Source organism: Bombina bombina, chromosome 8, assembly GCF_027579735.1.
Source record: "Bombina bombina isolate aBomBom1 chromosome 8, aBomBom1.pri, whole genome shotgun sequence".
Lineage (NCBI taxonomy): Eukaryota > Metazoa > Chordata > Amphibia > Anura > Bombinatoridae > Bombina > Bombina bombina.
This window is the reverse complement of record NC_069506.1, coordinates 203112999-203126717: the sequence shown is the minus strand read 5'-3', so window position 1 is coordinate 203126717 and position 13719 is coordinate 203112999. Positions and strand designations below refer to the sequence as shown.

The 13719-nt window shown below is 36.4% G+C and overlaps 1 protein-coding gene across 1 annotated transcript in view; it reads left to right on the top strand.

The window, feature by feature from the left end:
* Nucleotides 1-13719, top strand: part of PRRG2 (proline rich and Gla domain 2) — a gene marked incomplete in the record, with an annotated part of 186073 nt that overhangs the window by 39446 nt on the left and 132908 nt on the right. Inside the window, 1 exon segment of the mRNA XM_053690852.1 lies at nt 12409-12526. Within this exon segment, the coding sequence (XP_053546827.1) occupies nt 12409-12526 (118 nt within the window).

The following is a 13719-nucleotide window of genomic DNA, read 5'->3' as shown; positions in this document are numbered from 1 at the left end:
TCAATTTTTGGTTTTAAACTACTTTCTTGGAATATGTTATTTCTTTCGGCTATCTCTTCTGCTAGAAGAGATTGAGTTGTCCGCTCTCTCTTGTGAGTCTCCTTATCCGATTTTCCATCAAGATAAAGCTGTTTTACGGACTTTGTTTACATTTTTGCCTAAAGTTGTGAATTCTAACAACATTAGTAAGGAAATTGTTGTTCCTTCCTTGTGTCCTAATCCTAAGCATTCTCTTAAGAGATCTCTACAGTCTTTGGATTTGGTAAGAGCTTTGAAATATTATGTTAAGGCTACTAAGGATTTCAGAAAGAAAATTTGTTATTTCTTTCATGTAATTAGCAAGAGTCCATGAGCTAGTGACGTATGAAAATATACATTCCTACCAGGAGGGGCAAAGTTTCCCAAACCTCAAAATGCCTACAAATACACCCCTCACCACACCCACAAATCAGTTTTACAAACTTTGCCTCCTATGGAGGTGGTGAAGTAAGTTTGTGCTAGATTCTACGTTGATATGCGCTCCGCAGCAGGTTGGAGCCCGGTTTTCCTCTCAGCGTGCAGTGAATGTCAGAGGGATGTGAGGAGAGTATTGCCTATTTGAATGCAGTGATCTCCTTCTACGGGGTCTATTTCATAGGTTCTCTCTTATCGGTCGTAGAGATTCATCTCTTACCTCCCTTTTCAGATCGACGATATACTCTTATATACCATTACCTCTGCTGATTTTCGTTTCAGTACTGGTTTGGCTTTCTACAAACATGTAGATGAGTGTCCTGGGGTAAGTAAGTCTTATTTTCTGTGACACTCTAAGCTATGGTTGGGCACTTTTTTAATAAAGTTCTAAATATATGTATTCAAACATTTATTTGCCTTGACTCAGGATGTTCAACATTCCTTATTTTCAGACAGTCAGTTTCATATTTGGGATAATGCACTTGAATCAATTATTTTTCTTACCTTAAAAATTTGACTTTTTTCCCTGTGGGCTGTTAGGCTCGCGGGGGCTGAAAATGCTTCATTTTATTGCGTCATTTTTGGCGCGGATTTTTTTGGCGCAAAAAATATTTCTGTTTCCGGCGTCATACGTGTCGCCGGAAGTTACGTCATTTTTTTACATTCTTTTGTGCCAAAAATGTCGGCATTCCGGGCGTGGCGTCATTTTGGCGCCAAAAGCATTTAGGTGCCAAATAATGTGGGCGTCTTATTTGGCGCTAAAAAAATATGGGCGTCGCCTTTGTCTCCACATTATTTAAGTCTAATTTTTCTTTGCTTCTGGTTGCTAGAAGCTTGTTCCTTGGCATTTTTTCCCATTCCTGAAACTGTCATTTAAGGAATTTGATCAATTTTGCTTTACATGTTGTTTTTTCTCTTACATATTGCAAGATGTCTCACGTTGCATCTGAGTCAGAAGATACTTCAGGAAAATGTTGTCTGGTGCTGGAACTACCAAAGCTAAGTGTATCTGCTGTAAACTTTTGGTAGCTGTTCCTCCAGCTGTTGTTTGTATTAATTGTCATGACAAACTTGTTAATGCAGATAATATTTCCTTTAGTAATGTACCATTACCTGTTGCAGTTCCATCAACATCTAATGTTCAGAATGTTCCTGATAACATAAGAGATTTTGTTTCTGAATCCATCAAGAAGGCTATGTCTGTTATTCCTCCTTCTAGTAAACATAAAAAATCTTTTAAAACTTCTCTTTATACAGATGAATTTTTAAATGAACATCATTCTGATTCTAATGACTCTTCTGGTTCAGAGGATTCTGTCTCAGAGGTTGATGCTGATAAATCTTCATATTTATTTAAAATGGAATTTATTCGTTCTTTACTTAAAGAAGTCCTAATTGCATTAGAAATTGAGGATTCTGGTCCTCTTGATACTAAATCTAAACGTTTAGATAAGGTCTTTAAATCTCCTGTGGTTATTCCAGAAGTTTTTTCCTGTTCCTGGTGCTATTTCTGAAGTAATTTCCAGAGAATGGAATAATTTGGGTAATTCATTTACTCCTTCTAAACGTTTTAAGCAATTATATCCTGTGCCGTCTGACAGATTAGAATTTTGGGACAAAATCCCTAAAGTTGATGGGGCTATTTCTACCCTTGCTAAACGTACTACTATTCCTACGTCAGATGGTACTTCGTTTAAAGATCCTTTAGATAGGAAAATTGAATCCTTTCTAAGAAAAGCTTATCTGTGTTCAGGTAATCTTCTTAGACCTGCTATATCATTGGCTGATGTTGCTGCAGCTTCAACTTTTTGGTTGGAAACTTTAGCGCAACAAGTAACAGATCATGATTCTCATATTATTCTTCTTCTTCAACATGCTAATAATTTTATCTGTGATGCCATTTTTGATATTATCAGAGTTGATGTCAGGTTTATGTCTCTAGCTATTTTAGCTAGAAGAGCTTTATGGCTTAAAACTTGGAATGCTGATATGTCCTCTAAATCAACTCTACTTTCCGTTTCTTTCCAGGGTAACAAATGATTTGGTTCTCAGTTGGATTCTATTATCTCAACTGTTACTGGTGGGAAAGGAACTTTTTTACCACAGGATAAAAAATCTAAGGGTTAAAACAGGGCTAATAATCGTTTTCGTTCCTTTCGTTTCAACAAAGAACAAAAACCTGATCCTTCATCCTCAGGAGCAGTTTCAGTTTGGAAACCATCTCCAGTCTGGAATAAATCCAAGCCTTCTAGAAAAGCAAAGCCAGCCTCTGAGTCCACATGAAGGTGCGTGCCCTCATTCCAGCTCAGCTGGTAGGGGGCAGGTTACATTTTTTCAAAGAAATTTGGATCAATTCTGTTCACAATCTTTGGATTCAGAACATTGTTTCAGAAGGGTACAGAATTGGTTTCAAGATAAGACCTCCTGCAAAGAGATTTTTTCTTTCCCGTGTCCCAGTAAATCCAGTGAAAGCTCAAGCATTTCTGAAATGTGTTTCAGATCTAGCGTTAGCTGGAGTAATTATGCCAGTTCCAGTTCTGGAAAAGGGGCTGGGGTTTTATTCGAATCTCTTCATTGTACCAAAGAAGGAGAATTCCTTCAGACCAGTTCTGGATCTAAAAATATTGAATCGTTATGTAAGGATACCAACGTTCAAAATGGTAACTGTAAGGACTATCTTGCCTTTTGTTCAGCAAGGGCATTATATGTCCACAATAGATTTACAGGATGCATATCTGCATATTCAGATTCATCCAGATCATTATCAGTTCCTGAGATTCTCTTTTCTGGACAAGCATTACCAGTTTGTGGCCCTGCCGTTTGGCCTAGCTACAGCTCCAAGAATTTTTACAAAGGTTCTCGGTGCCCTTCTGTCTGTAATCAGAGAACAGGGTATTGTGGTATTTCCTTATTTGGACGATATCTTGGTACTTGCTCAGTCTTTACATTTAGCAGAATCTCATACGAATCGACTTGTGTTGTTTCTTCAAGATCATGGTTGGAGGATCAATTCACTAAAAAGTTCATTGATTCCTCAGACAAGGGTAACCTTTCTGGGTTTCCAGATAGATTCAGTGTCCATGACTCTGTCTTTAACAGACAAGAGACGTCTAAAATTAATTTCAGCTTGTCGAAACCTTCAGTCACAATCATTCCCTTCGGTAGCCTTATGCATGGAAATTCTAGGTCTTATGACTGCTGCATCGGACGCGATCCCCTTTGCTCGTTTTCACATGCGACCTCTTCAGCTCTGTATGCTGAACCAATGGTGCAGGGATTACACAAAGATATCTCAATTAATATCGTTAAAACCGATTGTACGACACTCTCTAACGTGGTGGACAGATCACCATCGTTTAATTCAGGGGGCTTCTTTTGTTCTTCCGACCTGGACTGTAATTTCAACAGATGCAAGTCTTACAGGTTGGGGAGCTGTGTGGGGTTCTCTGACGGCACAAGGAGTTTGGGAATCTCAGGACGTGAGATTACCGATCAATATTTTGGAACTCCGTGCAATTTTCAGAGCTCTTCAGTCTTGGCCTCTTCTGAAGAGAGAATCGTTCATTTGTTTTCAGACAGACAATGTCACAACTGTGGCATACATCAATCATCAAGGAGGGACTCAGTCCTCTGGCTATGATAGAAGTATCTCGAATTCTGGTTTGGGCGGAATCCAGCTCCTGTCTAATCTCTGCGGTTCATATCCCAGGTATAGACAATTGGGAAGCGGATTATCTGTCGCCAAACGTTGCATCCGGGCGAATGGTCTCTTCACCCAGAGGTATTTCTTCAGATTGTTTAAATGTGGGAGCTTCCAGAAATAGATCTGATGGCGTCTCATCTAAACAAGAAACTTCCCAGGTATCTGTCCAGATCCCGGGATCCTCAGGCGGAAGCAGTGGATGCATTATCACTTCCTTGGAAGTATCATCCTGCCTATATCTTTCCGCCTCTAGTTCTTCTTCCAAGAGTAATCTCCAAGATTCTGAAGGAATGCTCGTTTGTTCTGCTGGTAGCTCCGGCATGGCCTCACAGGTTTTGGTATGCGGATCTTGTCCGGATGGCCTCTTGCCATCCGTGGACTCTTCCGCTAAGACCAGACCTTCTGTCGCAAGGTCCTTTTTTCCATCAGGATCTCAAATCCTTAAATTTAAAGGTATGGAGATTGAACGCTTGATTCTTAGTCAAAGAGGTTTCTCTGACTCTGTGATTAATACTATGTTACAGGCTCGTAAATCTGTATCTAGAGAGATATATTATAGAGTCTGGAAGACTTATATTTCTTGGTGTCTTTCTCATCATTTTTCTTGGCATTCTTTTAGAATTCCGAGAATTTTACAGTTTCTTCAGGATGGTTTAGATAAAGGTTTATCCGCAAGTTCTTTGAAAGGACAAATCTCTGCTCTTTCTGTTCTTTTTCACAGAAAGATTGCTAATCTTCCTGATATTCATTGTTTTGTACAAGCTTTGGTTCGTATAAAACCTGTCATTAAGTCAATTTCTCCTCCTTGGAGTTTAAATTTGGTTCTGGGGGCTCTTCAAGCTCCTCCTTTTGAACCCATGCATTCATTGGACATTAAATTACTTTCTTGGAAAGTTTTGTTCCTTTTGGCGATCTCTTCTGCCAGAAGAGTCTCTGAATTATCTGCTCTTTTTTGTGAGTCTCCTTTTCTGATTTTTCATCAGGATAAGGCGGTGTTGCGAACTTCTTTTGAATTTTTAGCTAAGGTTGTGAATTCCAACAACATTAGTAGAGAAATTGTGGTTCCCTCATTATGTCCTAATCCTAAGAATTCTAAGGAGAAATCGTTGCATTCTTTGGATGTTGTTAGAGCTTTGAAATATTATGTTGAAGCTACTAAGTCTTTCCGAAAGACTTCTAGTCTATTTGTTATCTTTTCCGGTTCTAGAAAAGGCCAGAAAGCTTCTGCCATTTCTTTGGCATCTTGGTTGAAATCTTTAATTCATCATGCCTATGTCGAGTCGGGTAAAACTCCGCCTCAAAGGATTACAGCTCATTCTACTAGGTCAGTTTCTACTTCCTGGGCGTTTAGGAATGAAGCTTCGGTTGATCAGATTTGCAAAGCAGCATCTTGGTCCTCTTTGCATACTTTTACTAAATTCTACCATTTTGATGTATTTTCTTCTTCTGAAGCAGTTTTTGGTAGAAAAGTACTTCAGGCAGCGGTTTCAGTTTGAATCTTCTGTTTATGTTTTTCATTAAACTTTATTTTGGGTGTGGATTATTTTCAGCAGGAATTGGCTGTCTTTATTTTTATCCCTCCCTCTCTAGTGGCTCTTGCGTGGAAAGATCCACATCTTGGGTAGTCATTATCCCATACGTCACTAGCTCATGGACTCTTGCTAATTACATGAAAGAAAACATAATTTATGTAAGAACTTACCTGATAAATTCATTTCTTTCATATTAGCAAGAGTCCATGAGGCCCGCCCTTTTTTTGTGGTGGTTATGATTTTTTTGTATAAAGCACAATTATTCCAATTCCTTATTTTATATGCTTTCACACTTTTTTCTTATCACCCCACTTCTTGGCTATTCGTTAAACTGATTTGTGGGTGTGGTGAGGGGTGTATTTGTAGGCATTTTGAGGTTTGGGAAACTTTGCCCCTCCTGGTAGGAATGTATATCCCATACGTCACTAGCTCATGGACTCTTGCTAATAAGAAAGAAATGAATTTATCAGGTAAGTTCTTACATAAATTATGTTTTTCTCTGGTTATAGGAAAGGTCAGAAAGCCTCTGCCATTTCTTTGGCATCTTCGTTGAAACTTTTAATTCACAAGGCTTATTTGGAGGCGGGGCAGTCTCCGCCTCAGAGAATTACAGCTCATTCTACTAGGCCAGTTGCCACTTCTTGTTCTTTCAAGAACGAAGCTTCAGTTGATCAGATTTGCAAAGCAGCAACTTGGTCTTCTTTGCATACATTTACTAAATTTTACCATTTTGATTTATTTGCTTCTTCAGAAGCAGTCTTTGGTAGAAAACGTCTTCAGGCATCTGTATCGGTTTGATTCCTTTTGCTTATGATTTGATTTTTATAAAAAAATTTAAGAAAACTTAATTATTTGGATTTAATTTTTCAGCGGAAATAGCTATTTTTATTTTATCCCTCCATCTCTAGTGACTCTGTGTGGATTTCCACATCTTGGGTATTATATCCCACACGTCACTAGCTCATGGACTCTTGCCACTTACATGAAAGAAAACATAATTTATGTAAGAACTTGCCTGATAAATTCATTTCTTTCATAGTGGCAAGAGTCCATGAGTCCATGAGACCAACCCTATTTGTTGGTGGTTATGATTTTTGTTTGTATAAAAGCACATTATTTTTTCCAGTTCCTCCTTTTTGTATGTTTTTTTTTTTTTTTTTTTTTTACTCCTTTTTACACCTCACTACTTGGCTATACATTAAACAAAAACCAGCAAAATTATTCTAAGCTACATAAAATCCAGCACATAGCCACGAAATCGCCATAGATAAACACTGGTCGTACTGATGAGCTCAGTGACTTTAAACATGGCACCTTTGCCACATGTCAATTTTGACATTTCTGCCCTGGTCAACTGTAAGTGCTATTATTCTGAAGTGGAAGCTTCCAGGACAAATTGGTAGACCATGCAAACCCACAGTGTTGCTGAGTGTTTAAGAGTGGAGTGTATAAAATTCACTTATCTGTTGCATCACTCACTGCAGAGTTCCAAAGTGCCGCTGAAAGCAGCATCAACACAAGAACTGTGCGTCAGGAGCTTCATGAAATGGGTTTCTATAGCCAAGCAGCTGTACACAAACCTCACATCAACAAGCCCAATGCCAAATGTCAGCTGAAGTGGTGTAAGGCACACCGCCACTAGACTCTGGAACATTGGAAATGTGTTCTCTGGAATGATGAATTACACTTCACTATCTGGCAGTTTGATGGAAGAATCTGGGTGTGGCGGATGCCAGGGGAATGTTACCTACCAGAATGCATAGTGCCTACTGGAAAATTTGGTGGAGGAGGGATAATGGTCTGGGGCTATTTTTTAGTGTTTGGGCTAGACCCCTTCATTGAAATTAAGGGTCATCTTAATGCTACAAGATACAAAGACATTTTAGACCATTACAATTCCTACTTTGTGGCAAACATTTGGCAAAGGTCCTTTTCTGTTTCAGTTTGACTCTGCCCCTATGTACAAAATGAGGTCCGTGAAGATTTTTTTTTATGTGTAAGAACTTGAGTGGTCTTTGTAAAGTCCTGACCTCAGTCCCATTGAAAAGCTTTGGGATAAATTGGAATGCTGATTGTAGGCCAAGCCTTCTTGGCCAATATCAGTACCTAATATCACAAATGTTGTTTTGGCTGAATGGACACAAATTCCCATAAACACACTCCAAAATCTTGTGGAAAGCAACTTTCTTCTTTATAATTATGAATAATAATTATCTGTCACTTTTCTGAGAAATATGCATAGTAAAAGAGGACTCCATATAGCCCACATGTTTCTTCCATTTCTAACCTTTGAGCTTTGTGGAAACTTAAAGGGGCAGTACACTGTAAAATTTGTTTTTCCGTTAATGTATTTTAAATAACTTGTTATACTAGCTGCAGAGTATAAAATATTTGAGAAATTGCATTTTCAGGTTTATTTGTGTATATGAAGTAGCTGGTTTTGTGCTTTGAAACCACAGCCTATTACAATGGGTTGAACTTATAGGTAATATCAGATCTCATTATGTTATCACTTTGTGTACACACACTTGCTTCCTTATTTTATATTTGTCTGGAACACCAAAGCTCAATACATAGAGGGAACAATGAAAAATTATCATTTTATTACTTAACAATCCTACACCCCACTGAGATTCTAACTTCTTCTGCTGGCTGTGTTTACTTAGGCTTGTCAATAGCGTATATTCCAGTATCGAAACTTTCAGTACAGGTGGCTATAACACAGGCTAAATTGGCTTTTTCAAATGCTTAAATAGGAGTAAAGGCGCTACTTTTTAAAAACAATTTAATACACTCTAGCAGGTAAAATTGATGATTGGGAATAATTTAAAGGGAAGACATTTTTTGGTTGAACTGTCCCTTTTTAAAGGGACAGTCTACTCCAGAATTGTTATTGTATAAAAAGGTAGATAATCCCTTTATTACCCTTTCCCCTGTTTTTTGCATAACCAACACGGTTATATTAATATCCTTTTTACCTCTGTGATTACCTTGTATCTAAGCCTTTGCAGACTGCCCCCTTATTTCAGTTCTTTTGACAGACTTGCATTTAGCCAATCAGGGCCCTTTCACTTGTAAATCCACGGGCGTGGTCACAATGTTATCTGTATGGCGCATATGAATTTACACCCTCTAGCTGTGAAAAACTACCAAATGCATTGAAATAAGAGGCCGTCTTCAAGGTTTTAGAAATTAGCATATGAAACTGCCTAGGTTTAGCTTTCAACAAAGAATACAAAGACAACAAAGCAAATTTGATGATAAAAGTGAATTTGAAAGTTGTTTAAAATTGCATTTCCTATCTGAATCATGAAAGTTTAATTTTGACTAGACTGTCCCTTTTAAAGGACCATAATAATAAAAACATTACACACTTTAAATAATTAGAAAATGCAATTTTAACACTAGCGATGCCCCAGGTCTGTGTTCAACCCCCCGCAAAGGAAAGACTTTAAGTTTGTTTTTATTTAAAAAAACAAAAAAACTCATACATGCTATTTAATGTTTCCTGATCTTCCCCCCCCCCCCCCATGGAAAGTGAGCTCTTTTTTTTCTTGTTTTAATATTAAAAAATCAAAATGCCATCATAAAATAAAAAGCACACAGACTTTATGCATTTCTGTTGTATATCTAGGTGGGAGAGGAAACAAGACTATAAATTCATCAGGAGTCTAGTAATACTTTATGGAATTCTATAAGCCACACAAAAGGGATACACAGGCTTATCAATGCAATAAATGTTAGTGTTGTTTTTTTGTAGTTGTTCTTGTGTATTGTATCATGTTATTGGCAACAATAAAAATGATTATAAAAATACAATCAGGGCCATAAAATTAGTGTGTTCTCGTGAAACATATCCTCCCTAACTGTCTAAGGAGCAGTAGGGGATTAGTTTAATTTTTAATAAAGTGTGTGTGCTTGTGTTTTTTTTTTTTTTTTTTTTTTGAGCTTTTAAATTAAATTTAAACTTTTTTTTTGTTTTTTGTTTTTTGTTTTTTTTCAGTGAGTCACACCAAACCTTTGTGGCTCTATAATAGTTTTTGGTAACCTCTTCTTTTTTTTTTTTTTTTGTTAGGTAGAAATCATCTAGAATAATTCAACACATTACATTTAATACGTAAAATAAATAGGTAAATATTAGTTAAAGGGACATGAAACCTTTATAGCAGTGGTTATAAACTCTCCCCTAAGAGTTTGCACATAAATAGGAAACAAAAGTATAATTAAAAAAAAAATATATATATATATATATATATATATATATATATATATATATATATATATATATATATATATATATATATATATATATATATATATATATAAAAAGCCACTGTGCCCCTAAGGACATAAATAAAATAAAAAATTAAATAAAACTGAAAATGTCAAATATTGACTGTGAATAAAAATATTATTGAATAATATAAAAAGACAGAGGTGTCTATATCTATTACAAGCCAAATGCTGTATTGGCCACTATTACAAGTAGTAAAAATGACTATTTAGAAAGGCAAAAACATATGCTGTATGATAGCAGAAGAAAAAGCAATCTAAAGGTTTACTAAGACTGATACATTCGAAAACAATACATTCAATACAATTTGTTATACAATGTGTGCTTGGCCAAATGTAACCACAATATAAATAAACAGTCTATGTTGAAGGAAAAAAACAGGGCCCTGTTTTTTGTTTTTTTCCCCTCAACATATGGACTGTGTATTTATGGTGGCCGGTCTAATAGCTGCATAGAGTTTGGGGGGTCACCGTGATCTGGGGTGGAATAGTGTCCTTCAGGACAACACTGTCATTCATGTTTTATGAGTAATGTGTACAACAATGTATCATTAGTCATATTTAAAGGGACATGAAACCCAAAATGTTTCTTTCCTGATTAATAAATAGAGCAGGGGTATCAAACTCAAGGTATCTGGGGTCCACTGGCCAAGTGTTTTTCTCGCATGGAGGCTGCCTGCACTGAGTAAGTGCTCCGAAACTGGATATACTAGGAAATGGAAGTGACATTTATCCAAGTAGTAGTTAATAGTGGGAGATGTAGCCCACAATAGACATACACAGTTGTATATTTATCTTGTGGATACCAAGTGAAGTGACCATTTTGGAACTGCATAGCGACGTAAAAAGTGATATTTACCCAACGCAGTGTGTGATAGGAGTCTACACTGGATGCTTTTTCTTTATATTTGTCTTGGGAGTACCTATATAAAATATCAACTAGTTGCACCTCCTTAGAACCCTAAAAAAATTGAAATATCAAAGAAATGGTTTACATATTAAACAAGGGAAGGCCAGATCAAACTATCTTGAGGGCTGCATTTGACCCTGGGGCCAGTACTTTGAGACCACTGATATAGAGCATACAATTTGAAACACATTTCCAATTTACTTCTATTATGTCATGTTTTGTTATTTGCATTTTGTATTAATTTATTTGAACTGTTTTTAATTTGCCAATTTAAAGGGACAGTCTACACCAGAATTGTTATTGTTTTAAAAGATAGATAATACATTTGTATTACCCATTAACCCCCCCTGCAGTTTTGCTTAAAGGGACAGTCCACACCAGAAATGTTGTTGTTTTAAAAGATAGATAATCCCTTTATTACCCATTTCCCAGTTTTGTACAGCCATCACGGTTATATTAATATACTTTTTAGCTCTGTGATTACCTTGTATCTAAGCATCTTTTGACAGCCCCCTGATCACATGACATTTTATCATTATCTATTGACTTTCATTTTAGCCAATTAGTGCAGTGTCTGCCACAATCCTCGGGCGTGCTCACAATGTTATCTATATGGTTTACCTGAACTAGCTCTCCCCTGTTGTGAAAAGCAAATACAAAGCATGTGATTAGAGGAGGCCTTCAAGGGCTTAGAAATTATCATATGAGCCTTCCTAGGTTTACCTTTCAACTAAGAATACCAAGAGAACAAAGCAAAATTGGTGATACAAGTAAATTGGAAAGGTGTTTCAAATTACATGCCCTATTTGAAACATGAAAGTTTCTTTTGGACTTGACTGTCCCTTTAACCAACACAGTTATATTAAAGGGACATTAAACACTGAGGTTGTAATATTAAATGATAAATCATATAAATAAAACAAATCCTGCAATAAACTTTCATTATTTATTTTGTCCAATTTTCCTGCTTCCATTCTGAAATTGTGAGATTATCATTTCCTGTTAGAAATAGAAGTGCAGAACACTGTTTCATTCCACACAGCCATTGGCTGCACACTTTAGTGACCTATTTATATAACTGTCCCTAATTGGCCCACAGCAGAGAAGGTAACCTAAGTTACAACATGGCAGCTCCCATTGTTTTATAGACGCTAAATATTGACAAAATAAGTGTAAAGTTTTAAACAGCTAATGAAACTTTTTAAAAAATACATCTACAGGTTATTCTTTGAATGCATATCATGTAACAACCATCAGCCCATCACAAAAATGCATGTACGTATATACTGTGAACTCAGTAGGAGCTGGGGCTCTAGAAAGTTTGCATATAAAAAGATTGTGCACGTTTTTGATAATGATAAAAGGATGTAGAAAACTGTATAATAATTTCTAGTGGGGAAAAATAAATAAATAAATTATTATTTCTTTGCCATAATGGTATGTGCCGTAAGGGTGAGTTCAGAGCTTTTAATTTTTTACAGGAAGTGTTCAACTAATTGTATCTTCTTCTTTGGCAGGTATTGGACATGATTTGGACAGGATGTGTCCTGGTACTTATTCAGACTTTTACTGTCACCATTGGGCATATCCTGGAACCACAGAGATTATTGGAGTTAAGAAAAACAGAAAGAAAAGGTTGGCATCTTTTAAATTTTTTCTTTTTCTTTACAGTTTACTCTATTTCAATATTTTTTTTTTTTTTTTTTTTTAGTTTTGGGAAATACATAAACTTGTCTTTTTCAAAGTCCTATTCTGCACTAGTTGTTATTGAAGACATATTCAATGTTGATCATTGAGGGACAACGATAGAACAGACATTTTTAGTATATTTCTGTATAAGAATAGGGAAGCCAAAAGTTTAATTTTGTATGAGTCAGATATCATGTAATTTTTAACACACTTGACTGTCTTTGAAGAAGAAAAAAAATGTTACTTTGTTTGCTTGATATCTGTGATGTACCAGGTTTAACCAACCCTGCACCAGTCTGTCACAGAAAGGGTTAACTGACCTCAATCAATCGCAGTCTAGCCTCTCCAGGCAAGCATGTAGCTTAGATTAGTGGCTGCAAGGGTTAACACTCTAGTCTGTACTAGACCCAGAAAAAAAATGCTGCCACCACCTTAAGCTTGTTATATGTAAAATCCTAAGGAAAAAGCCTGACAGATTATAAATCCCAAAACCTATTTAGGCAAAAATCAATCTAAAAACACATTACGGTTATTACCAGTCTCTTCGGTAACATTGTTCAAATATTAGACAAATGCAAAACTTAATCCCTAGACGCCTTTAGGATGTTCCATGCCATCCTAAAAGTGCTGGGCTTTAAAGCTGTTAAAATGGCATGAAACATTCTAAAAAAAAAATCCGCATTCTACTCCCTTCTGCCTTTAGGAATTGTAAAATCCGACTGGGGGACGTGCCTAGCATCGTAGACGGTCCCTCTTGATCTGATCCCAGCTTTGATGTGATGGCATCAATGATCATGTGATTTCCTGTTTTCTTCAAATGTTTACATTGGAAACTTGCTCTTGTCCCAAACGGGTTTTAATAAGGGAACATTTGTTATGATTAAAAAAGGGTCACAGTGCATTTATATGAAAAAGGAATAATAACAAAAAAAGATACACACAAAGGAAACCATTTTGAAAACAAAAAGGATACAATATATCAGAACCCAATACTGTACTAGCTTGGATATCTGTCCCAAGGGAGCTTGGCAAAGAAAAAGATGGTCACTTATGCTGTTTTATGCAGACTCTCATGTGGAATGACAATATTATTTTGCTAAATTCACCATTTTATATAGATTTTTTTTTTTTTTAATTAT